Source organism: Gossypium arboreum, chromosome 13 (genome assembly GCF_025698485.1).
Source record: "Gossypium arboreum isolate Shixiya-1 chromosome 13, ASM2569848v2, whole genome shotgun sequence".
Taxonomy (NCBI): Eukaryota; Viridiplantae; Streptophyta; class Magnoliopsida; order Malvales; family Malvaceae; genus Gossypium; species Gossypium arboreum.
In genome coordinates this window covers 73,855,924-73,882,060 of record NC_069082.1, presented here as the reverse complement: position 1 = coordinate 73,882,060, position 26,137 = coordinate 73,855,924, and the positions used below count along the sequence as shown (strand labels likewise).

The window sequence follows — 26,137 nt, the reverse complement described above, 5'->3', positions numbered from 1 at the left end:
GTCCTAAGTATGTGTTTGTAAGAGTCAAGTTAGAGGCATTACAACCTCACCCCCTTACTAGTGTTGCTTTTGTAACCAAAGTTTTACAAGAATTATGGTTACTAAGATCATAAGTGGGAAACTAAAGAGTTCGGTAGTGAAGTGATAAGTAGTAATGCATTCAGAAATGAGAATAGTTTGGGAAGTGAGAACAGTTTTGGATGAGATACTAGAAGGTGTTAAAGATTATCCAGATTTCGTAATGACATGGTTAAATAAGAAAATTTGGTCTCGGTTATTCGACTCAAGTGAGTATGAAGTTTAAGGATGTATTTACTAAAAATATATTCCGAATTGGTTTTTGTTAGTAAGTATTGTGATACGGAGTTCACGATAATGAAACTATTCAAAGAAGTAAAAATAATTAAGTTGATAAGATGTTTGTGTGTGACTATTATGGTTAAATGGATTTTGATGACCTCCTCGGGATATTCTATGAATTCCTCGTTCTCAAAGATAGGTGTGTGATCATTCTCTTTCTGACAAAACTTTTATTATATGAACATGCTGGCTAACTCGATGTTAAATAAAAGTATTGTTAGTCTGATTGGTTCATCATTAGTATTATTTTATCTCTCTCTTCGGGACTCTATTCTAGTATGTTCAGAATAAATTTGAGGGCAAAAGTTTATATGAAACTATTCTTCTGTTTCTATCGAATGTTGTTCTGTCTTATGTAAAATATTTGGAAAGTGTATTATTTCTGTTATGATGGGTTCTGGAAATTGATGGGTATTGTCTTCGTCTGACTTTCTCTCTGAGATTATCCAAATCTTCATTATTATTTTCCTATGAGTTATGTTCTCGGATTTCTGATGAGATATTGTACTTGGGGTTTCTTCGTTCTTATTGTGCGGATTATCTGACATGACTCATTTTTAAAGTATGTTTCTTGGTCTGTTATGACTATGTTTACTATGATAGTATTTTTGGATTCGATGATAAGAATGTGGGAATTCCAGTACCAAGATTTCTCTGATTTTTTGTGTCAAGAAATGTTATTGATGAAGGTATGTACGAAAGAAGTTCAAGCTTGAATTGTATAGTGGTGTTCCTTTTTTTCGGTGAGTATAACTAAGGTTAGTAAGCTAATTGGAATATCTTAGTTTCCCTGAATTAATATGTTGCAAGTCCTTTAATTAGCATGATAAGAGAATTTTAAAAAGATTGTATATTTAAGCTATTTTTCTCAGTATGTAGAAAAGGTTATTTTGATATATATCATTATTCAATAATTGAAATCAACTTAGTTGTTTCTATCAGAGTGAGGTGATTTTTTGAAATGTGATTTGAATTATGTGTGTATAAATATGATTTCAGCTAAGGGAATAAATTTTGTGCAGTCATGAGAATATATATAGATGGATAGTCTAAAGGAAGAAATTTTATTCTAGAAAGTATGATACGGAGATGAACCTATTGGATTGATTTGCTCAAATGAAATTACTATGAGTCAAAGTTTTTCTGGTTAATAAGGTTATCGCGCACGTGAAAGTTTGAATGATCTATGCATGATAGCAAAGTTGAAAAGTTCTGAAATGTGTCAGTGAGTGGAAATTTAAATGAGTTTAGAATGAGATTACCTCTGATGTTGAAATTGCAAGTCAGATTTGATTTCTGTTATTGTTGTTGTTACTGTTATTTCATGAGAGAATTTGCGTACAAATGAATCCAGAGCCTATGTAGGAAATCTTGTGGTACGAGACTCAGTGGTAGCTCATTTGTCCATCTAGAGTAATGAGTTGTGAAGTTATAGTAAGTAAATGATCTGGTAGAAGTGTTGGTTACATGATATTTTTGAGTTTGCATTCAGATATTAATTGGTCAATCGATGAAAGCCGAGAATCAAGGGTATTTAGGATTGATACAGTCAGTGATGATACTGGTGTGCTATTAGACAGAATCATTATAGATTTCTTATAAAGATTATCTTATTCAGAAAAAGGAAGATAATAATTAGGTAGTGATTGAACAATTGACAAAGGAAGATCTGTATAATCATTTCCGTGTGTACAGAGTTTGATTGACAGACAAATTGAGTGTATGTACTACTATGAAAGAAATTGAGATCATAATGATACGTTTTGACATAGTGTGCTAAAGTTTAAAGGTGAATTGGAAGGGATATTCAAGCTTTAAATCGACTTGTGATTTTGAGGAATTGGTGAAAGTGCTTCATAAGAGTGAAAGCAATATTTTTTGGTAAGATTTTCGGGGATGAAAATCCCTAAAGGGGGGACAGTTGTAACATCCCGATTTTTGGGCCTAGTAGGAACAGTGGTTTTGAGATAACAAATCTGACATAATAAAATCTATTTTTATTTTATTTTTATGGTCCACGATTTCACGAAATGAATTCATGAAATTTTCATTTAAAAATTTTGACGTTTGGGCATTTAATTTGGTCAAAAGGCCTAAATCATAAAAGTGCAAAATGTAAGTTCTAGATGTTAAAGGTGTCAAATTGCTATGGACTTTAAATTAGAGGTCTTTATATAGTAATTGGACCATTGGAAATTTGTTGGACTAAAATGGGCATGAGATAGGTGAAATGAACAATTTTTAAGTTAGGGGTATTTAGGTAATCTAGTAAATAAATGAATTAAAACCCCCATGGAAGCCATGGCTAGGGTTTTGTTCAAACTTCCTAGCTTAATAGTAAGTGATCCCTAGCCTCGTTTTCAAAGTTCTTTATATTTTTAAAGTTCCCGTAACTTGATTTACCTATATCTACCATTATTTTAAGCTAAGGCTCATGTCTAGAAATTTACCCATGAATGACATGCATGTGTTTTGATGTCTAACAGTAGAAAATGAATGTTGGGTGTTAAATAAACATCTTTTGTTAAGTAATTTTCGGTGAAAACGTCCAAAAGGACCGTTTTGAGAAAGTCATAAAATGTGTAGTAAGAGTGTGTTTTAATGAACATTTTGAGATGCTATAGTTATGAAAATGGTTCAACTAGCTTGGGTAACAAAGAAATTGAGTGCATTTCATTTTACGAGCCTAGGGGTAAAAGTGTAATTATGACAAAGTTTAGGGGCAAAAACATAATTTTGCTAAAATATGATATTTGGACCACATTGAATAATCTAACTAATAATTAGACTAAATGTGACATTATAGATCGAGGAAATTGAGGTTTGGACCTAGAACGGGGGAAAAAAGAGGAATCGATGGTTAGGTCCCTTTTTGATAACCTTGGTGTCGAGGTAAGTTCATGTGTAAATGATACTACCTTATGTTATGTATTTTATATTTTGATATTGCATAAATTGTACATTTTTTTCCATGAAATTTATCAATGATGATTATGACGAAGTTCCGATGAATGAGAAATCCCGAATGAATCTTAGAGATGAATAGGGTACAAATGTCAAAACAACAAGGTTATTAAGATTCCGTATAAGACCATATCTGGGATATGGCCTCGGTATGTGATTTCGTATAAGACCATGTCGGGGACATGGCGCCGATATGATATTTCATGTAAGACCATATCGGGGATATGGCATTGAAACGATACTATATAAGAGATTTCCAAGTAACCCTTGGTATTTTGAATGATCCAACGGGTACGTTTAAAACAAGAAGGCATGTGACCGTAGTACGAGTCGTACAGGTATGTACTTATAACTCATGTGAAGTGAATTTGGTTTATGATGCATTATTGGTAAGGATACGAATGAGTAAGATATGTATTTATACCATGATGGTTGGAATAATTGGTAAAAGTGTTACTGACTTAGTTATCATTATTTTATACTAGAACAGTTTTGGACAGCAACAGTAGTCCAACTTAGAAAATGCACCAAAAATAATAGAAAGTGAGTTAGAGGTTGAATAAAAAATTTAATTAAAGCTTATTGAGCCTAGTTTAACATAGAAGAAATAGTATAAGAAAAAGATTATGAGATATTTGAATTTTTGTGAGATAGAGTCAGAATGTTTTTGGCATCCCCTTTTCTGATTTAGGAAAATCATAAAAAAATGTATAAAAATAATTATGGGTTATAATTTATATTCTTAGATTCTTTGATGAGTCTATTTTCAAAAAAAAAAAAACAAATGGGAACATCATTCAAATCCCTTATGAGAAGATAACTAATTTTTAGCAAAGAAGGGTCAGAACTGTCGAACAGCAAAAGAGGGGTAACGTTGAAGAATAAACTGTAGTAATTGGCTCAACCAAAAATTCTGAAAATTTTATGGTAGGAATATATATGAGTCTAGTTTTAGAGAAAATTAACAGATCTTAAATTGGAGCTCCATAGCTCCAGATATAAATAATTTAGTGTCTATGACTCGAGTAGACAGCTTGACTGAAATTTGATCAAATAGTAGATTAATATGCAATTATAATTGTGATACCTTGAGAGCATGTTGTAAGAATTTGGTAAAAGCATATTAATAAAGTTTCTTATTGTTTTCATATGAACTTACTAAGCTTTATAGCTTACTCCCCTCCATTTCCCATTTCTTATAGGTTAATTTTTGCTAGCTCGGGTTGGAGATTATCGAAGATGTCATCACATTATCAAGTTATCACGTTGGGTAAAAATGGATGCAACCCTCTTAAGTTTATAGCATGTATAGGGACTGAGTCACTTTTTGAATATGTCTTTATAAGCTAGCCAAATGTATTGGCTTGTAATAGTTAATAGATTGATGTTGTGGGTAGCCATGCAAATTTGCATATATGGCTTAAATGGTCGTAAATCAAATTTTGTATACATGTATGTGCCAATGCTTTGAAGACATGAAATAACATGTATGTGCCGATGTTGTGGGAAGTTATTTCTAATGTTATTTTATGTGTTATAGCATGATTATATGAGTGCATGAAAATTTTGGTGAAATAATTTTAGCGATTCTACGCTTAATTGCGAAAAAAGACTAAATCGCATAAAGGACAAAAGTTTTGTTTTGCTATCTAAATATGTTAAATAGCTAGAAAACCAAATTTTGGGGTGTTTAAAGTGCAAATAGACCCTAAAAAAGGTGTTTGGCGGGCCATAGAGAGAAAGAAAGTAGAAAAGTCAAAATTTCGTGTGGTTGGTGACTTAATTTTGAAGAGAATAAAATAAAACAAAAGATATCATCTTTTTATCTTTCTTCTTCCCCTCGAAAATGGCAGGAAACAAGGGGGTTTTAAAAGCTTAAGCTTTCAGCCACTTAGTTCTCTTGCAAGTAAGTGATTTTGATGACTTTTCTTGATAATTTTTACACTTTTGGGATCCTTGTACCATGAGCTGGCTAATGGGGAGACTATTTTACAAAATGGTTGAAAGTCTAGGGTTTTTCCATGAGAGCATTTACGTTGTTTGTTGAATTTTTATGGAAGAAAATGAGTCTTGGTTGTGTAATAAACAACTTTTGTGAAAAGAAGTTTGCATGAAAACACCTAAAAATGGCTATTTTGTAAAGTTATAAAATAAGTTGTAAATGTGTGAAATAATTGAAATTGTGAGTTGCTATAGTTATAAAAATAATTCGGTTAGGCTTGGCAAAGGAGAAAATTTGATAAAAATCAATTTACAAGCCTAAGGGCAAAATCATAATTTTTGTAAAGTCTAAAGGCAAAACGGTCATTTTTCCAAATTCTGAATTATAAAATGTTTTAATTAATATAATGATTGAATGAGTGAATTTCATCATGTTAGATCAATAAAATCGAGGTTTGGGCTTAAATCGAAAAGTACGAGGTTATGGACTAAAATGGAGTAATTAGCTGAAATTGCATTCGAGGTTAGTCCGTGTGACTAAATAAGCATGTTATCCATATTATTGTTAATATACTTGAAATCTATTTTTCTATAATTGTATTGAATTATATGTTGATGGAGTTATGTATGAGAAAGAGTTAATAACACTCATGTGATGATAGAATACATTATAAATTTGATGGAGTATGATATTCCATTGAAACGAGTAAGTTGTACTTAAATGATGCAAATATAATGTTACCATATATTTTACAATTAGTGTGGTCTGAATTGTTGACTTGCATTGTGAATGTAAATTATGAGAATTAATGTAGTAAAGACTCCAGGTTGAACATTAGGAATAGACTTGGATATTAGTACCATGACATTGGGTGGTATGTGAGCCAGTGTAAGACATGTCTGGGACATGCATCGATATTGAGACGAGAGCTAGTATAAGACATGTATGGGACATGCATCAGCCTCGAGATATACAAGCTAGTGTAAGACTTGTCTGGGACATGGCGTCAGGTTGTTGTGTGTCAGTGTAAGACCTACCTAGGACATGACATCAACACCGATAGATGAAAGCCAGTGTAAGACCTGTCTGGGACACGGCATCGGCCTCATTATATGAAAGTCAGTGTAAGACCTGTCTGGAACATGGCTTCGACTTTGATGTGCTAGCCAATGTAAGACCATGTCTGGGACATGGCGTCAACATCTTATCCCATGTTTGGGGCTATTGAATATCCTATAGTATTCCAAATGGTTTAACGAGAGATTTATGGTATATATCGAAATGAGAGAACTTATGACCATATTGTGAGTGGTACAGGTACTTACATGAAATTCATGTTGTATGATTAATAAGGAATGACTATAAGTATATGAGCATGTTGAGTAACTCAGGTATGTATGCCAAACTCATGAGAAATGATTTTGGTTTATGATGTACATTTGGTGAGGATGTAAATAGGTAAGTCATGCCTATGAGAATGATTTTGTGATGACCTTGTGATTATAGGTCTATACTTATGATGTATAAACATGTATTTTTACCAATGTGTAGAAAATGAATTAATAAGGTGTGATAAACTTAGTATGATAAATTTACATTAAAATAGTTTTGGACAGCAGCAACAGTCCGACTTTGAAAATCCACCAAAAATTGTGAAAATTGAGTTAAAGGCTAAATAAAATGTGAAATTAAATATTAATGAGTCTAGTTTCACATAGAAGAAATAGTTTAAGCAAAGGAGTTTCATTCTATAAAATATTTAAATTGTTGTGAGACAGAGTCAGAATGATTTCAAAATCCCCTGTTCTAATTTGAGAAAATCATTGGAAATTGTACAAAAATAGTTATGGGTTATAATTTATATGCTTAGAATTCTTAATGAGTATATTTTCAAGAAAAATATACAAGAACATTATCTGAGTCCTATATTATGAGATAATTAATTTTTAGTGAAAAAGGGTCAGAACTGTTAGACAGCTAAAAAGGGGTAACTTTAAAGAATAAACTATATTTATTAGATAGAACAAAAATTCTAAAAATTTTATGGAAAGAAGATTTGTGAGTCTAGTTTCAGGGAAAATTAGCAGATCTTAATTTGGAGTTCCGTAGCTCCAGATATAAATAATTTAGTAATTATGACTAGAGAAAATAGCTTAACTGGAAAATAAGTAAAAATGCAAATAGGGTTGTATTACCTTGAGAAGCAAGTTGATAAATTGCTTATTATTTTCATACGGTCTTACTAAGCTATAAAACTTACCTTTTCCTTTCCATTTCTTTAGTGTTGTCAGGTTGGCTCGGTGTTAGAGATCGTCGAAGGCAACATCACACTATCAAGCTATCACCTTTGGAGTATTGACATATGTGTTTTAAGCATCTTCAAGTGAGTGGCATGTATAGGGACTTAGTTTTTATGATAGATGTTGTTATGATTAGCCAAATGTATTGGCTTATATTGATTCATTGTATATAGCCATGAGATGTGGCTTATAATGATTGTGGCTTGTAAGCCTAGTTATTCATGATAAGTTCTAATGCTTGCGATGCGATGATGTTTTTATGCATGTGGGACAGGCATGATTGGTGTTAAGACATGTGTGTATGATAAATGCTTCATGACTAATCAAAATGTTATAGCCATGAAGTAATTTTATGGTATAGAAATAAGATGATGATGATTGAACATTAATGCTTAATGTTTAAATAAGGTCACTTGACAAGGTCAATGAATATGGATTAATGTGTCTAGACTTGATATTATATGAGTATGTGAAACTTGTGAACGATAGCATGTTAAAGTTAATTAATGGTTAAATAAGGTCACTTGACAAGGTCAATGAATATGGATTAATGTGTCTAGACTTGATATTATATGAGTATGTGAAACTTGTGAACGATAGCATGTTAAAGTTAAGAATACCTTAGTGAAGTCTGCTAAATCATTAGAATGATGCCATGATATATAACTTTGATGTGTGTAAAGATGTGAGGGATTAATGGTAACAAAAAGCTTAGAAAATTGCCTAAGTGTTAGCCACATGGGCAAAGACACGGCCGTGTGTCTCAGCCGTGTGGATGACACAGCCTAGCACACAGGTATGCGGTTTGGCCGTGGCGTTAAATTTTGTTTGCTGACGTCATAGTCAGAGAGATACACGGCCTGAGGACACGGGTGTGTCCCTGTGTCCACACAGGCGTGTGACCCCATTTCATGGAAAGAAATTTTCTAAGTTTTCTCAAAACTTTCTAAGGTTCTCGGTTTAGTCCCTAACTACTTTCAATGCATGTTTAAGGCATCGCAGGCCTGTGTATGGGACATTATGCATGTGTATGAAAAGTTTTGAATTGAAAAGAAATTTTATGGCCCGATTTTTGCATGTATGTGTATGTTTAAGTCCGGTAATGCCTCGTACCTTGTCCCAGCGTCAGACACGGGTAAGGGGTGTTACACTACTGGTATATTCATGCTATACCGCTTAATAGCAAATATGAATTCTTCCTTACTTTGGAATCTCTGGCCCACGATCAACTCCTCAGGATCAGAATACACGACCATCCGGTGAGCAGGTAGTATTTCAGGGTACTCCAAAAACTCGGCTACGTGCACCGCATCGAGGTCTATCCGAGACATGTGTGCCCTAGGATTATTGTGTATCACAATACGACGAATCTAGTTCTCGACTGAAGACGCGTTAACATCTTTATTCTCATTCACGCCTTCATCGTCAATATCATCCGGAACCTCATCCACGTCGGGATCACTCTCACTATCAACTTCGTGATCAGAATGATCACTACTATGGTATACATCATCACCAACCACATCAGTCTTGGGTGCAACATTAAGATCAATGTCAATCCCGTGTATAATTGATTGACTATCAACGTACGATATTGGAACCACCATACACGGCTCTTGAGCTCCATCTTCTTCACCTAATGGAGTGGGATCTTCAGTTGCCCCCACACCAGTTAACTCAGCAAATAACTGAATCGGTGCATTTTGGTTGCTTCGAGTCCCACAATAAAGAGCGACCATTTTCTCCACGTCTTCATCGTCTAAAAGTTCCATTTCAATGAATTTTATGGGATTTGTTAAAACTGGAAACTTGTAAAAGAGTTTCGAGATCCTTCTCCCACAATGTCTATAAAAATTTCATTCATATCATCAAACGAGATATTTCTATTAAATCTCATTACTACTTGTTTGCGACATTCAAATATACATCCCACGGTTGTTGTCAAAATTTTCCCATCGAAATAAACTCATACGAAAAACTGATTCTCCATATTCAATACTAGATCTGTTAAAAAAATTTCAAAATTCTCAAAACAGTTTCGAATAGCAAAAAAATTACATAAAATTTTTAATGCAAAATTTTTCATTCAAAAGCTAACAAAATTAATAACCTAGCAAAATAACTTTCAAATAATAAAATTACTAACAAAACTCTACATTTTATTTAAAAAGAAATAAACTAAAATACCTTATCCTTCTTCTTAATTTCCTTTCTTTTTTTTCTCCCTATCTTCTTATTTCCGTTCTGCTAAATTTTGTGTCTGTTGCTTATTTGATTTTCGGGGTATATATTAGGAAAAAATTAAGCAACAGACTTTCTTATAGGCCCCACTATTCGCGCCTCTAAGATAGGCACAACTAGTCGTACCTGTCAGATAGGCTCAACTAGTCGCACTTCTGAAATAGGCTCAACTAGTCGCGTTTATCAGATGGGCTCAACCTGTATACTATTTTCGTATCTATACATGAGTCATATGCTAATCCGAAAAAAAAAATTAATAATATTTTATTTAAACAAAAAAATATATTTTAATATAAAAAGGAGTCGTACCAGATAAGCGCGACTAAAAACATATTATTTTAATAAATAATCCATTAGACAATTTGTTTCGCTGTTTAATTTTTTTAATATATTTAAGTAAAAAACCCGTAGTTTACCCAAACATTTATCTTACAATAAGTACATTTAAAGCCAGAAAATAGTTTACATTAAACATAAAAAGAAAAAAGAAAATAAGAGTGCCACTCGCAGCGAAGCGAAGCGAAGCCATGGGAGAGAAGAGAGAAATGGAAAAAGAAACAGAAAAGATATGTAAGAGATGCAAGAAGAGCTACACTGCATCTTCAAATGATTCTTCTTCTTGCCGTTTTCATCCTTCTTTCTTTGTTTGTCGTCGTCATGACGACCAAAAGAGGTATCCTCGCAGTCCTTTCTCTCTTTTTATATGCCTTTCTTCGTGTTTATAATCGTCTCTTTCCTTAAAAGAAAAAAATAAAGAAATAAATAGGAGAGTGATCTTGGATACCCTTTTACCTGATTTGAGTACTTTTTATGATTTTATATGTTATTTAATTTTATTTAATTACTATCAGCTTGTGCGCTAGAAGTGGGTAATACGCTTTTTATTTTGTTTTATGATTTTCATTTCGTTTGAATGATAATTGATTTGTTACAAGATTCTTTTTTTGGGTTCTAGAAATGGAGAAAACAACAAATTGGTTGATGATGGTTTAACTAAGCTTAGTTTAATTAGGAACCTGTAGGTTTGAGTCCTTAGCAAATGAGGATCATTTGGATTTCCTTTATTCTTTATAAACGAACTTCAGAAAAAGATTAGTCGAATGTATCCTTTATTTTTTATTTCTTCGAATTTCTGTTTGTTATGTCTGCTGCAAGAGTGAGGTTCATATAGGCTTGCAATTAATACAAATAAGCTAATTTAGCGAATAAAGTTGATATACATTAATAGCCTCTGTAAACTAATATAGTGATATAGAAACCGAATCAAGTACTGGAAACTAAATCATTTAAACAACAAGGTGGATTGCTCTTATTAACCTTTTTTTTTATGAATTTCCTTGTCCATTTACGAGGAAGTTTGTTGCAGTAACTTAGAGTTTCATGTGGGGTATAAGTGTGCAATCTAGTGTTAGATGCTGTATTGGTTCTGTATTTTTTAACAGAAGTTTGCTTTGCACATTTGGTGATTGCCTAGACGAGCAAGAGCACCATAGTTGCAAAAACTAATGAACCACCCTTAGCCAACTACTGCAAGAAGGTTCCACCTAGGAGGCTTGTGAAGCTTTCAAATGGTTATACATATACTAGGATCAAATCAATTATTTCACCTGGACTTGAGTTATTTTTGTTGAATAAATTGGTCTCATTCCACTTCAACTGGAATTTGACTATATTACCTAGAATCTGGATTAGTCTGATACTAGGAATGGAATTTGGAATGCAAATTGCTACTTATAAAGGTAGTCTTCTTCGGTTCATTTCTAGGAATTAAATATGACTAATTGAAGCATAAAACCTTCTTTTTGTGGGGACAAAAAGGAAATTGAAAACCCAAAATATAAGTATAGTTATATCTGGGTTCTTAAACTTTATCCTTTCGCAACTTTTTTTTATAATAAAAATGGTAAGTAGTTTCTTCAAGACAATGTCCACCACCCATCCACTAATAACATTCTTGAAGCATTCTACCACACCCCACCTTGTCTTAGAGATGAAAGGCCAAACTAGGGACACCAGCTTCTCAAATTGGATCATAAACCATCTGCGATTGGGATCTTGGGATTTAATTCGGAAGTCATATGATGAGTATCTATATCTGGTAATGATGCATCTGACTTTCAGTAGGTGGCCAGCAGTCCACCCTGACATTTTCAATTTTGGATGTCAGATAGCTTCTCAATAATGGAAAATCATTGCTGTTGGCCTGTTACTTCTATTTGTAATTTTGATTGAAGAGACCATATCTACATATTTCTGTGTTTACTTGAAATGCCTGTTGATGAAACATGCTTTCAGTTTTATGCTCTACTTTTTTTACCAAAATAGCTGTTTTCTAATATCCAAATCTACAATCCTTTGTGATAAAACTTTGATTATCTCACATTGGTTGAAGGTTGCACCGCTCAATTCTGCAATCTAAGTGCATAAATGTAAAATATTGCAAAGTGTTTGGATTACGTTCATGTTATTAAAGACTCTGCGTGCACATATGTTCAACATGTCATATTCTAGAACAGATTATTACAGCTTTCACTGGAGACTGTTTTCAACAAGGAGATATTATAGTGTTTCAAATGTGCCCGTGTATTTGTTTCTCTTTCTTATGGCAATGATGTTTTATGAAGTTTATGCAGATAACGGATTTACTCAGGGCAGAAACTCTACCCTTGTTTTTAGCCTAATGTTTTCTTACAAGTTCATTGAACTCATTTCTCTTTCTCCAATTTTCTGACACAAGGACAGATGTTTGCTAGTTACTGTCTTACCTCTTTGGATTGATTGAAGGTACTATGAACTGAAACCTGATGATCCGCCATATGCTGCCAAGTTCTACGACTGCTGTGGGGCTGAGGACCCTGAGGCTTTAGGCTGTACCACCAGTGTCCATGTCTCATATGATGATGATTGATTGACATGTTATTTCCCTCATTCACCTGAATCCCGTCTGATGATCAAAATCTGTATATTTCTGCACAACTCTGTTCTTTATATAAATGTTAAGAGAATTGTGATGTCTAATTTGTGTAATCTTTTCTGTTTCAGCATGTGGGGTAGGTATAGTTTGAATTTCACCAAATGTAGCATTTGTGGTTCTGTGGCTTTTGTCTTATTGGAAGAAAGCATGTGCCACCTGATAATCTGTATTCCTATTGTGTTTTGGCTGTTCTTCCTGTGCTGTATAATCATTTAGTGTTCAAAATTAAGGGAAGTTCTCACATTTTGTTGATACGGGACTTGCCAGTGAATTTTGTAGTTTTCTGAAAAGCTAAAACTATTAGCTTGAGTTGGAGTTTGCCCCTTCTTAATTGGAGCCTCCTTGTTTCAGTATATATGTAAACTACCTAGCACTGGCTTCAACCTTGATTAGTTATTTTGTACTTCTTTAAATCATATTTTTTGTTTGATTGTTTAGAGAGGCCATATGGTGGAAGAAGTAAAAGAAAAATAGGCTTGTAAATAGTGTCATCCAAGAATCTTACTCTATGGCCAAAAATGAAAAGAAAAGAAAAAGAAGCTTACCCTCGGTCAGGATTAGTGTGTCATGCTGTTAGACATGAACTCCATATCGTTTGTACGCTTATGATTTGTTAGTACTAATGTTAACTTGTTATGCTAGAGATCGAATGGACTAAACCGGTCAGTAATTTCGTGTGGATTTTGATATTTGGTTACTAATGACGTGTTAGGGTAATTGTTGGAGTGAGGAGTAGGCAAGAAGTTAGATATTTATAATTTTTGGAATATCTTAATCCGAGTTTGCAGATCTGCTTATAATTTTGAATTCAGATATTATTCGAGTATTATTATCTAAATCTGAATTCAAAATAAATATCATTCTTTGTTGGATACTTGAATTTGTAAAAAAAAAATGAATTTAACATTTTAATAATATTCAAAATCATAAAACTTAAATCTGAATATGCTAAAATAAAATTTTAAAATAATATAGAATCAAACAATTTTAAATAAAATTTATTTATAATTAACAATACATAAATTAATAAAAGTAGTTAAATGACGATCAAAAATTTAAAGTATAACTACTTCATAACTTTTGTCTTTATGCTCGTAAAATAAAAATTAAAAGTTATATAACAATTCCATACAACTTGATTATTTGACTCATAGAAACTATTCAAAACATCATATACATCACAAATGGTCTCATTATTAAGCAAACATCTTCCACTTGTGGTAATTATAGTTATACATATTCTAGTTATCATATCTTCCACTTGTGGTAATTATAGTTATACATATTCTAGTCATCATTAAAACATGTTAAATATTCATCAAATGAACTTAAAACATGAATTAACATGCATTAGAATTTTCAAAACAATTACGTAGGTAGAGGTGAGTAAAATTCGATTCGATTCGAAAAAATCGAATAAGAAATTTCATATTTCGAGTTCGAGTTGAGTTGAATTTTTACAATTCGAATAACTTGAATAATGATTAGTATAAATACCGCTTTGATCCCTTTCAATTTTGAAAATGAGCAAATTGATCTTTCTTAACAAAAAATCAAAGTAATTTTTAAATTTTGAAAATAATTTTAAAATTCAAAATATTTATAAAAATTTTAAAATTTTATTTTAAAAAATTATAAATTTTAAAAATATATAAAAATTTAATAAAATAATAATTATGAAATCAAAATAGGGATTCATGATTCAAGTTTATCATACTAAAATATTTTATTTTTATTATTTTTCTTTAAAAATTTCAAATATAAATTATTTTAAATTTATGTGTTCTAACATGGAAATAGTTATAATGTACAATATTTTAATTTAACATTATTAATTTTTCTAATTTAACTCAAACGATTTCAGTAACACCCTTAACCTGTATCCGTTACCGGATTAGGGTTATGAGGCATTATTGTATAAAACACAGTTCAGCACAATCATTCCTCACCTTTCGTACACCAAAGAATTAATAAACATTTAAAACTTATCAAATTCAAATATCCACAATTCACTTAATATAAATTCGAATATATGAGTCATAATTCCAATTCGAAATAATCATACCTTCTTGAACATGTATCGCAAATAAGCACATTTCAAATATATATCAAAACCCAATTGATCATGTTCCATAATTACTAAATTTGAACCAAACTTGTATATATCAAAACATATTCACATATTTAATACTTCCAATATTCAATTCCTATATCCATCATATTAATGTCATTTTCATAATTCAATCATATTCCATTATAAATCATTACACTTCATACTACGAATATATGCCAATTTCTATCTCATTAATCGTATATCAAACATATAATTTGATAACTTCGCACAAGCTCATAATAAAACCAATTGAATCATATTACATAAGTTATTATGCAATCACATATGAAACTTAAATACATTATAACATGGTCGAATATACTAATGATGTATATATACAAGTGCACAATTAATCCTAAAAATAAAAGCCGTACTTAACACTTGAACACAAATAACACTCCAATGTGCATCTAATTCATATCTATATTAATATACCTAAACTTCATATTTTATCCTATTAACTAATCTTTATTTCGATCTCACCATTATCAATATCATAAGCATACCAAATTAAATTAAATATCATATTTGGATTTACAACCACACATGAACGTATACCTATATTGATATTAGCAACAACTTGACATATTTAACTATCCATTAAAATTAATCCAAAACATACTTAATCATTACCATTATTTACCATTTGAACCCATACCAAAACAAGCAACCAAAACAATCATAAAACATATTCATTACTTACCACTTAGCAACTGAACCTATTAAGTTAATATACCACATTTCATATTTCCAAAATGAGCTAACTATTAAAATGACTACCAAAACCAAACTCATTAAACATTTTAATTAAGAACATGTAAAACCAAATTTAAGCGTAATAAGCAAGCCATTTTCGCATGACTTTTAATACATGCTCATTCAAAATAATTAACTCCAAGACTAATCTATACATGCCACATAACTGAGTCTCAAAACATTATTTATTGAAATGATAACCGGATAGTGTGATGTCGTCTCCATCGAATTCCAACCTGAGCAGGTCTCCGAAAATCTATAAACATAGGAAAAACACATAGAATAAGCTTTGAGAGCTTAGTAAGTTATAAGCAAATAAATAACTCAATGACAATAACAATTCAATTTCCAAACCAATTTATACTATCATAATCACGTTTAATTTCAAACTTATAATTTCTTATAATACATATACTTTCATTTTACCAAATATCCATACATTTAAGATTAATATATCATTCAAATTCCCAAAGCCACAATATCAATAATTAACCGAATATACATAAACTCATATACATATATTCATAGATCATTTCATAACTATTCTTACTTTATATCATTAAAGCCGTACATAATCATTTATATAAGTTTGCACACAGGTCACAATATGATATCAGTATACTTAACCTTTGGACGAATGTATTGTATCTATTATCAAGTTGACATTCAATTTCAAAACCATAGTACCATTATAAGATCGAATATATTCACACCCATAAACATATTCTTGAATCAAACTTTAATATCTCATACTTATACTTATCACATAGTCGAATATACATATGTCTATACCAAAGTATCATACACTATTAAATTCATATTATTAATGCATAAAGCCGAATCTTTAAACATTTGTTTACATATACTCATGTATTAAACCTTAATACCACATAATTACGCTTAACTTATGGCCGAATATACTTCACAATTACTCACAAATTCAAACTAACATCATACATATGTTTGTATCACATATCAAATAATCAGCTTCCCTTATTTTCAAGGAAACAATAAGCTAACTCATACCTGATCATTTAGCTCGTTTAATGTATTCGATTACCAAATCAGCATAAAGTATTTTAGGCATAAACTTATAATAATTCACCGGCATAAAGCCTGCTAGGCCTAAGCCTGAATCTCACACCGGCACAAGGCTTGCTAGACTCAAAGTCTGATTTTATACATCGGCAATAAGCTTGCTAGGCTCAAAACCCGAATATCACTATTATAAAATTTTCTCATAAACAATTTATGTAGCGCCCCGTACCCGAGACCGTTGCCGGAGTCGAACACGAGGTGTTAACGGGCTTAATTCATTTACTTACACAGTTCATTTTAAAATTTACAGACCAGCTGGCTAACTGCATCACGGTCACTTTAAAAATCATATCTCGAGTTCCAAAACTCGAAAACCAATTCTGTAAATTTTTCCTGAAACTAGACTCATATATCCATCTAAACATTTTTTTCTAGAATTTTTGGTCGGGCCAATTAGTACATTTTATTAGTTAAAATCTCCCCTGTTTCAGGGTTCGACTACTTTGACCTTCATGCATTACGACTTAGATATCTCCCTGTACAGAGCTTCAATACTTATGCCGTTTGTTTCTAATGAAACTAGACTCAAAAAGGAATCTGTACATATAAAGTATGACTTCTAATTGTCTCTGGTTAATTTATGGTAAATTTTCAAAATCAGAACAGGGGATCCAGAAAACGCTCTGGCCCTGTTTCACGAAAACTTAAACATCTCATAAAATATGGCTCATATGGTCATTTCGTTTCTTTCATATGAAAATAGACTCATCCAGATTCGATTATATAATTTATTCACTATTTAGTTCCATTCCTACTATTTTTAGTGATTTTTCAAATTCACATCACTGCTGCTGTCAGCATCTCTTTTAAGGTAAATTTTACCTATTTCAAATTTTCCATGAATCAATTAGTAAATTGACATACATTATTTTCAAGTATAATCACGATTAGCCATGACGTACGTAGCACCAATAGGACCATGATTGGCCATTCCAATGGCTAATCATTACCAAACATTTCCACACCACTTAATAACCATATCATAAGACCATATATACAAAATGACCATAATGTTATACTCAAAATAAACAAGCCATTTTCGCATGGCTATACGAATATACATTACCAAAATATACTTAATTAACATCAAGGGTCAGCCCTATACATGCCATTATCAAGTTCAACTGAAGAGTACCAAAAAGTGGCTTAGATAGTGTGGATGACTTCGACTTTGACACTCCCGAGTCCGATAGTTGACGAACAAAATCTATAAAACAGAGAATTAAAGTAGAGAATAAGCATTTCGATGCTTAGTAAGTTTTAAGTAATGAAATCATTTAAAAGAATGGCATAATAATATCAAGTTTGTTTGTTTCATCCCTTGGCCGAATAGAAACATAACCGAGATATCACTTTTATCATTAATATCACAAAGGTGAAACCAATTTATCCAGCTAAATCCAATCCATAACCGAATGCGCTCATCTCAAATGTCCATGTCAATTTCATGCATATACACATACATTTCATAACTATGACATTGAACTCTCTAATTCGGAACTCATACATCATAATCGGATCATAAACGTTCGGATGATTTAAATAATGTGCTAAGCATTCCCATCAAATTTCAAAGTCATAATTGAAGTATATTCATATTCTCAACAAGAGTAAATTACTTACCTGGTTATCTTACAGTAAGTAGCACATGTGATTAAAATTATTCCAACATGTATTATATGATTTCTCGTATGAACACTTATGGGTTTTCACCCTCAAATATTATGCTGGCGCAAACATCCTTCGGAATCAAGCTCGATTCTTAGCACTGGCTCAAAAGCCCTTCGAGACCAAGCTCGGATTAGACCACTGGCTCGAAGGCCCTTCGGAACTAAGTCCGGTTATGACACTGGCTCTAAAGCCCTTCGAAACTAAGTTCGGTTATTAGCACTGGCTCAAAAGCCCTTCGAGACTAAGCTCGGATTTAGACCCCGATTAGCATTCACACATATATGCATATGTATATATCATATCACATCCGGATATCATTCACGATACTCAAATACAATTACTGACATGTTTACTAACCATACATCGTTCAATTCATTAATCCTAAACAAATAACATGATCCCGTTTCGTTAATCCACAAGATTTCCATAACCATTCGGCTACAAGTAAATACCTTACTTATTTATTTTATCATGTAATTCAAGTAGAATCGTCAGGTCACAAGTTAATTATTATGCTCATAGACAAATAATTGCCTTATTAAATCATAAGCTAAATTTCATTACTCAAAGACTTACCTCGGATGTTGTCGAATGATTTCAACGGCTATTCGATCACTTTTTCCTTTCCTTTATCAGATTTAGTTCCCCTTTGCTCTTGAGCTTAATTTAACAAATAAATTGATTTAATCATTTTGAACATCAAAGAGAAATTCAAGGTACTTAACCCTTATTTTTAATAATGAAACCAACTATATACCTAATTATATTAGACATTAGAGTCATCACATGGGTACAAAACATAGCCGAAAAATTCTTTAGCATAAATACCTATAATAACATCCAAATCATTAATTATTTTAACACACGCATAACACATAAAGTTAACTAAAGCTACATTCACTTATAAGGTAGTATCCCTAATGAGCTCATACCATGACTATACCTAACCGAATTCAAGTAGGAATTTAGTACAATCACACATTTTCACTAATGTATAATTCTAGCATGCTTTAATATCTTATATACCTCATTCGCCCTAACGCTCAACTTAGCTTATATATACAATTTCCATCTCGAAATTAAAGGTAGCAAACTACAATTAGGTTACCATAATGCCCATCAATGACCGAATCACTCAATCACATCTATAAACGACTTTCTATCTTGTTCATATTAAGGTCATAATTCATTTTAAAAAAAAATAATCTCTAATCTTTCATACTTTCATAGCCAATATCAACTATTAATGCCGAATGCTTAAGCACAAATAAACTAAAAATTTACCCAACATCATTTTAATTTGCCATTTCCTACTCTTCAAATTATCAAATATAAGGTGATTTACATCTATATATATTAAACCAAACTTGCTAGCACACAAACTTCCTTAACCGAATGTTACAAACCCAAGCCACACATATTGTTCATCAAGGCCCTTCAATGACCACATTCGGCACCTCCTTAAGAACAAACCAATTTCAACCTTCAAGAAAGAAAAAAAAAATATATGTACAAAGAGCTTCAAACTACTTGGCCGAATATCAAACCTCCAAACAACCAAAACTTAATCCATGGAATGAATAGAACTTGAAATAACCACCTTATTTATACATAAATTTCCAAGAATTTCAAAGTACTTACCTCTTCCTAATCATCATCCAAGCCGAACATGAAGCAAGAGAACTCCTTTCTTCTTCCTCCCTCAAGTTACTGACAAAATGGAGGAGCAAGGATGAAACAACTTTGGTTTCTCCTCCCACTCCCTCATATTTTATTATTCTTAATTCATTAACTCATTTTATAATCTAAAAATATTAATAGAAAATACATATTATCATTAATAACCCATACCATGGCGGCCACTATCCATACTTTGGCTAATTTGACATGCAAGTACACTTTTTTTTACATCATGCACTATTAGCTCACTTTTACATTAATCTAACACACTTCACAATTGTCTCACATAAGTCCCTACTAATAAATTTCACATATACTGACCAAATTAAAGTATGAAACTTCCACACATTCATATTCACATATAATAAGCATCGAATATGACTGTTAATTATTTTTTTATGACTCAGTTTCGTGGTCCCGAAACCACTTTCCGACTAGGGTCAATTTAGGGCTGTCACAACTCTCCTCCACTTAAGAAATTTTCGTCCCCGAAAATCTTACCGGTAAATAGGTTTGGGTATCATTCTTTCATAGAGTTCTCGGTCTCCCAAGTAGCTTCTTCGATCCCGTGTTTGACCCATAACACCTTTACTAACGGAACCCTTTTGTTTCGCAACTCTTTCACCTCACGAGCTAGGATACGAATCGGTTCTTCTTCATAACTCAAATCAGATTGAATTTCAACCTCTGAGGGATTAAGTATGTGCGAAGGGTCAGATCTGTAACGTCGAAGCATCGAAACATGAAAAATGTTATGAATCTTTTCGAGATCAGGGGGTAAAATCAATCTATATGCCACTGGACCAATTCGTTCGGATATTTCATACTACCTATGAACCTCGGACTCAGTTTGCCCTTACGGCCAAATCTGAGTATCTTTTTCCAAGGTGAAACTTTAAGAAACACTTTGTCTCCCACCTGATACTCAATATCTCTTCGTTTTAAATCCGCGTACGACTTCTGACGATCTGATGCTGCCTTCATACTTTCACGAATTATCTTTACTTTTTGCTCAGCATCTTTAATCAAATCCACTCCGAAAATTTTACTTTCACCGAGCTCGGTCTAAAACAATGGTGTACGGCATTTACGACCGTACAAAGCCTCGTAAGGTGCCATCTTAATGCTTGACTGAAAACTATTATTGTAAGCGAATTCAATCAAAGGTAAATACCGTTCCCACGAACCACTAAACTCAAGAATGCAACATCTCAACATATCCTCGAGTATCTGAATTATCCGCTCAGATTGACCATCGGTTTGGGGATAAAAAGCGGTGCTGAAATGCAATTTGGTATCCAAAGCTTCTTGAAATTTCTTCCAAAATCGCGATGTGAATCTCGGATCTCTATCTGAGACAATAGAAATGGGTACTCCATGTAACCTTACAATCTGAGATACATACATTTCAGCTAGCTTGTTAAGGGAGTAATCCATACGTACAGGGATAAAATGAGCCGACTTTGTCAGTCTATCAACAACAACCCAGATCGCATCTTTCTTGCTTGATGACAATGGCAATCCAGATACAAAATCCATCGTGACTCGATCCCACTTCCACTCGGGTATCAAGATCGGCTGAAGTAATCCTGAAGGCACTTGATGTTCCGCTTTCACTTGTTGACATATCAAACACTTCGAAACAAAGTCAGAAATGTCTTGTTTCATACCAGGCCATCAAAACTGATGTTTCAAATCATTGTACATTTTTGTACTACCCGGGTGGATAGACATTCGGCTACTATGAGCCTCGCTCAAGATCATCGAAATAAGTTCTGAATTTCTTGGAACACACAATCGACTTTTGAACCTCAAACAATCGTCATCATCTATTTGAAACTCTGACTCCATGTTCGAAATACATTCAGCCCGTTTTGCAACCAATTCATTATCGACTTTCTGAGCTTCACGAATTTGATGAATCAACAATGGTTTAGCCTTTAATTTTGCTACTAACACATTATCGGATAGAACAGACAAGTGTACATTCATCGCTCGTAAGGCAAACAGTGATTTACGACTTAAAGCATCCGCAACCACATTAGCCTTTCCCGGGTGATAGTCAATGACAAGCTCATAGTCTTTCAACAACTCGAGCCAACGTCTTTGTCGCAAATTCAAATCTCTTTGAGTCATCAAATATTTGAGACTTTTGTGATCCGAAAATACATGGTACTTCTCACCAAATAAGTAATGTCTCCATATTTTCAAAGCGAATACGATGGCAGCTAATTCGAGATCATGGGTTGGATAATTTTTCTCATGTGGCTTCAATTGCCTCGACGCATAAGCTACAACTCGACCTTCTTGCATCAATACACAACCCAACCCAAGTAAAGATGCATCACTGTAAATGACAAACTCTTTGCTTGATTCGAGCTGCACTAGTACTGGAGCTTCAGTCAAATAAGTCTTTAGTTGATCGAAACTTTTCTGACGTTTTTCTGTCCATTCAAACTTAACATCTTTCTGAAGCAGTTTCGTCATTGGTGTGGCTATCATCGAAAAACCCTTTACAAACCGTGTAGTAACAAGCAAGTCCTAAAAGCTCGAACCTCAAGTTAATATTTCTCGAGGCTTCCAGTTAAGTATGGCTGAAATTTTGCTCGGATCAACTCGAATACCCGATGTAGATACCACATGACCCAAGAAGCTAACCCCTCTTAACCAGAACTCACACTTACTGAACTTAGCATATAACTGCTTATCCCGTAAAATTTGTAACACTAACCCCAGGTGTTCAACATGATCGGTTTCATTTCTCGAATAGACCAAAATATCATCGATAAACACAACTACAAACCGATCCAAAAACGGTCTAAAGATCCGATTCATCAAATCCATAAATACCGCAGGGGCATTAGTGAGCTCAAACGGCATCACTAATAACTCGTAGTGATCGTATCTCGTTCTGAAAGCAGTTTTGGGTATATCCGAATCTCGAATTCGCTGATAATTGCCCAATCTCAAATCTATCTTTGAAAATACTGAGGCTCCCTTTAGTTGATCAAACAAATCATCAATACGCGGTAACGGATATTTATTCTTTATTGTCACTTTATTCAGCTGACGATAATCGATGCACAACCTCATGGTTCCGTCCTTCTTTTTCACAAACAATATTGGTGCACCCCAAGGTGAGAAACTTGGTCGAGCGAAACCTCTATCCATCAACTCTTGCAACTGAGCTTTCAATTCCTTTAATTCCGTTGGTGCCATACAATACGGAGCTATCGAAATCGGTGTAGTCCGGTACAAGTTCGATGCCAAACTCTACCTCCGAATGTGGTAACCCCGGTAATTCTTCGGAAAAACATCCGGATATTCACAAACCATCGGTACCGATTCAAGTTTCTTTTCGGTTCTTTATTATCAAATACGTATGCAAGATACGCTACACCCCTTTCTCACATATTTTTGAGCTAACATCGAGGATATTATTGTTGGCAATCCATTCAAAACAGTAAACTCGACTCGGATTATCTCATTATTTGCACACCTCAAATCAATAGTCTTACTTTTGCAATTCACAATTGCATCATGTACGGTCAACCAATCCAACCCGAGAATAACATCAAATTCATCAAACGGTAAAAGCATCAAGTCAGCCGGAAAACAGGAGCCTCGAATTATTAAGGGGCATTTCTTACACACCTTGTCGACAAGCACATAACGACCCAAGGGATTCGACACTCGAATTACGAACTCAGTAGACTCAACAGGTAAAGTCTTACTGGATGTTAAGGTCTCACATACATATGAATGAGTAGAACCAGGGTCAATCAATGCAATCACATTAGTATCAAAGAGAGTACCGGTAATAACATCTGGCAAGGAAGCATCCTCGCGTGCGCGTATAGCATAAGATCTAGCAGGAGCACGAGCCTCAGATCTGGTTGTAGCATCTCTAGATCCTCTCTGACCGCCACTGGAATTCCCCGTATTTCTAGATGGTCTACCCCGAGCAGTAGTAGCACCTGGTTTCCCACTCTGATTTACATTTTGTTTAGACAGTCTCGGGCAATCCTTGATAAAATGGTCAGCTAATCCGCGCTTATAACAGGAGCGGTCATGGAATCTACAACTCCCCGAGTGCCATTTAGCACAATACTGGCACTCTGTTCTGTCTCGACAATCATTTCCAACACTAGCAACCGAAGTGACTCGTGTACTGACAGGGGGTCGATCACGATCTCGTTTAGAAAAGCCCGAAGTGCCTTTAGACCGGCCTAAATCATCTTTAACTTTCTTCGAAAACTGTTGAAAGGGCTTTCCCGAAGATCTCTTACGAAACTCTTTTGCTCCCATATCAGCTTTTCTTTTCTCCTTACTGAGCTCTTCGGCTTTGCAAGCTCGCTTGACAAGTACCACAAATTCTCTGATTTCTAAAATGCCAACACACAGTTTTATATCTTCGTTTAGTCCATCTTCGAAACGTTTACACATTACAGCTTCTGAGGAAATGCATTTTCGAGCGTACCGGCTAAGCTTTACAAACTTTCGTTCATAATTAGTAACCGACATGGAACCTTATTTAAGTTCAAGAAATTCTTTCCGTTTTTGATCAATGAATCTCTGGCTGATATACTTTTTTCGAAACTCGGTTTGGAAAAACTCCCAAGTTACTTGCTCTCTGGGCACAACCGAAATCAACGTATTCTACCAATAGTAGGCAGAATCAAGTAGCAAGGAGATAGTACACTTTAGGCATTCATCGGGTGTGCAAGATAGTTCATCAAGTACCCGAATAGTGTTGTCCAACCAAAATTCAGCTTGCTCGGCATCATCATTGTCTGTAGCTTTAAATTCAAGAGCCGTGTTTTTGATTCATCAACTTGGGGCTTATTTAACCTCATCCGTCGATTCATCGGAGGTATCGCAGTGCAGGGTTGTATTAGTATGGAGTGGGGTTGTGGAACAGTAGTATTAGTTCGAATATACTGATTGAACCAATCATTCATCACGCTATAAAAAGCCTATCTAGCTTCATCATTCTGATTACTAGCAATAGGTTGAGAGTCCACCGGTGCTGTCCCTTGCGCGGGAGCAGGCGCTACACTCTCAACATCATCACTACCGCTTCGGTTGGGATCGGGATCCATTACTATAAGTAAACACATTTTTAACTGTCAGAAATCACCACACTATCAAATAAACACATAATGGCATGTATAGCTAAACCCGAACGTATTACGGTAGTCCTAGAATTGACTAAACCGTAGCTCTGATACCAAAAAAATTGTAGCACCTCGTATTCGAGACCGTTGCCGGATTCAAACACGAGGTGTTAACGGACTTAATTCATTTACTTACACAGTTCATTTTAAAATTTACAGACCAGCTGGCTAACTGCATCACAGTCACTTTAAAAATCATATCTCGAGTTCCAAAACTCGAAAACCTATTCCGTAAATTTTTCCTGAAACTATACTCATATATCCATCTAAAAATATTTTTCTAGAATTTTTTGTTGGGCCAATTAGTATAGTTTATTAGTTAAAGTCTCCCTTGTTTCAGGGTTCAACTACTCTGACCTTCATGCATTACAACTTAGATATCTCCCTGTACAGAGATTCAATACTTATGCCGTTTGTTTCTAATGAAAATAGACTAAAAAAGGAATCTGTACATATAAAGTCTGACTTCTAATTATCTCTTGTTAATTTATGGTAAATTTTCAAAATTAGAACAGGGGATCCAGAAAACGCTCTGGCCCTATTTCACAAAAACTTAAACATCTCATAAAATACGGCTCATATGGTCATTTCGTTTCTTTCATATGAAAAGAGACTCATCCAGCTTCGATTATATAATTTATTCACTATTTAATTCCATTCCTACTATTTTTAGTGATTTTTCAAATTCACATCACTGCTGCTGTCAGCATCTCTTTTAAGGTAAATTTTACCTATTTCAAATTTTTCATGAATCAATTAGTAAATTGACATATATTATTTTCAAGTATAATCACGATTAGCCATGACGTATGTAGCACCAATAGGACCATGATTGGCCATTCCAATGGCTAATCATTACCA

The 26,137-nt window shown here is 33.6% G+C and overlaps 1 protein-coding gene across 2 annotated transcripts; it reads left to right on the top strand.

Annotated features, from left to right (window-relative positions):
• Positions 1-10,241: 10,241 nt before the first annotated feature.
• Positions 10,242-13,033, top strand: LOC108480840 (uncharacterized). 2 transcript variants are annotated; one of them, XR_001870705.2, is made up of 3 exons: positions 10,242-10,480; positions 12,592-12,767; positions 12,850-13,033. XR_001870705.2 is itself a non-coding variant. In XM_017783961.2 (2 exons), exons 1-2 carry the CDS (start codon positions 10,335-10,337, stop codon positions 12,713-12,715), a joined length of 270 nt encoding a protein of 89 aa, XP_017639450.1. In that variant the 5' UTR covers positions 10,242-10,334; the 3' UTR covers positions 12,716-13,033. The 2 variants fall into 2 exon arrangements, 1 of the variants encoding a protein (XP_017639450.1); XM_017783961.2 differs by having other exon boundaries at positions 12,592-13,033.
• Positions 13,034-26,137: the final 13,104 nt, after the last annotated feature.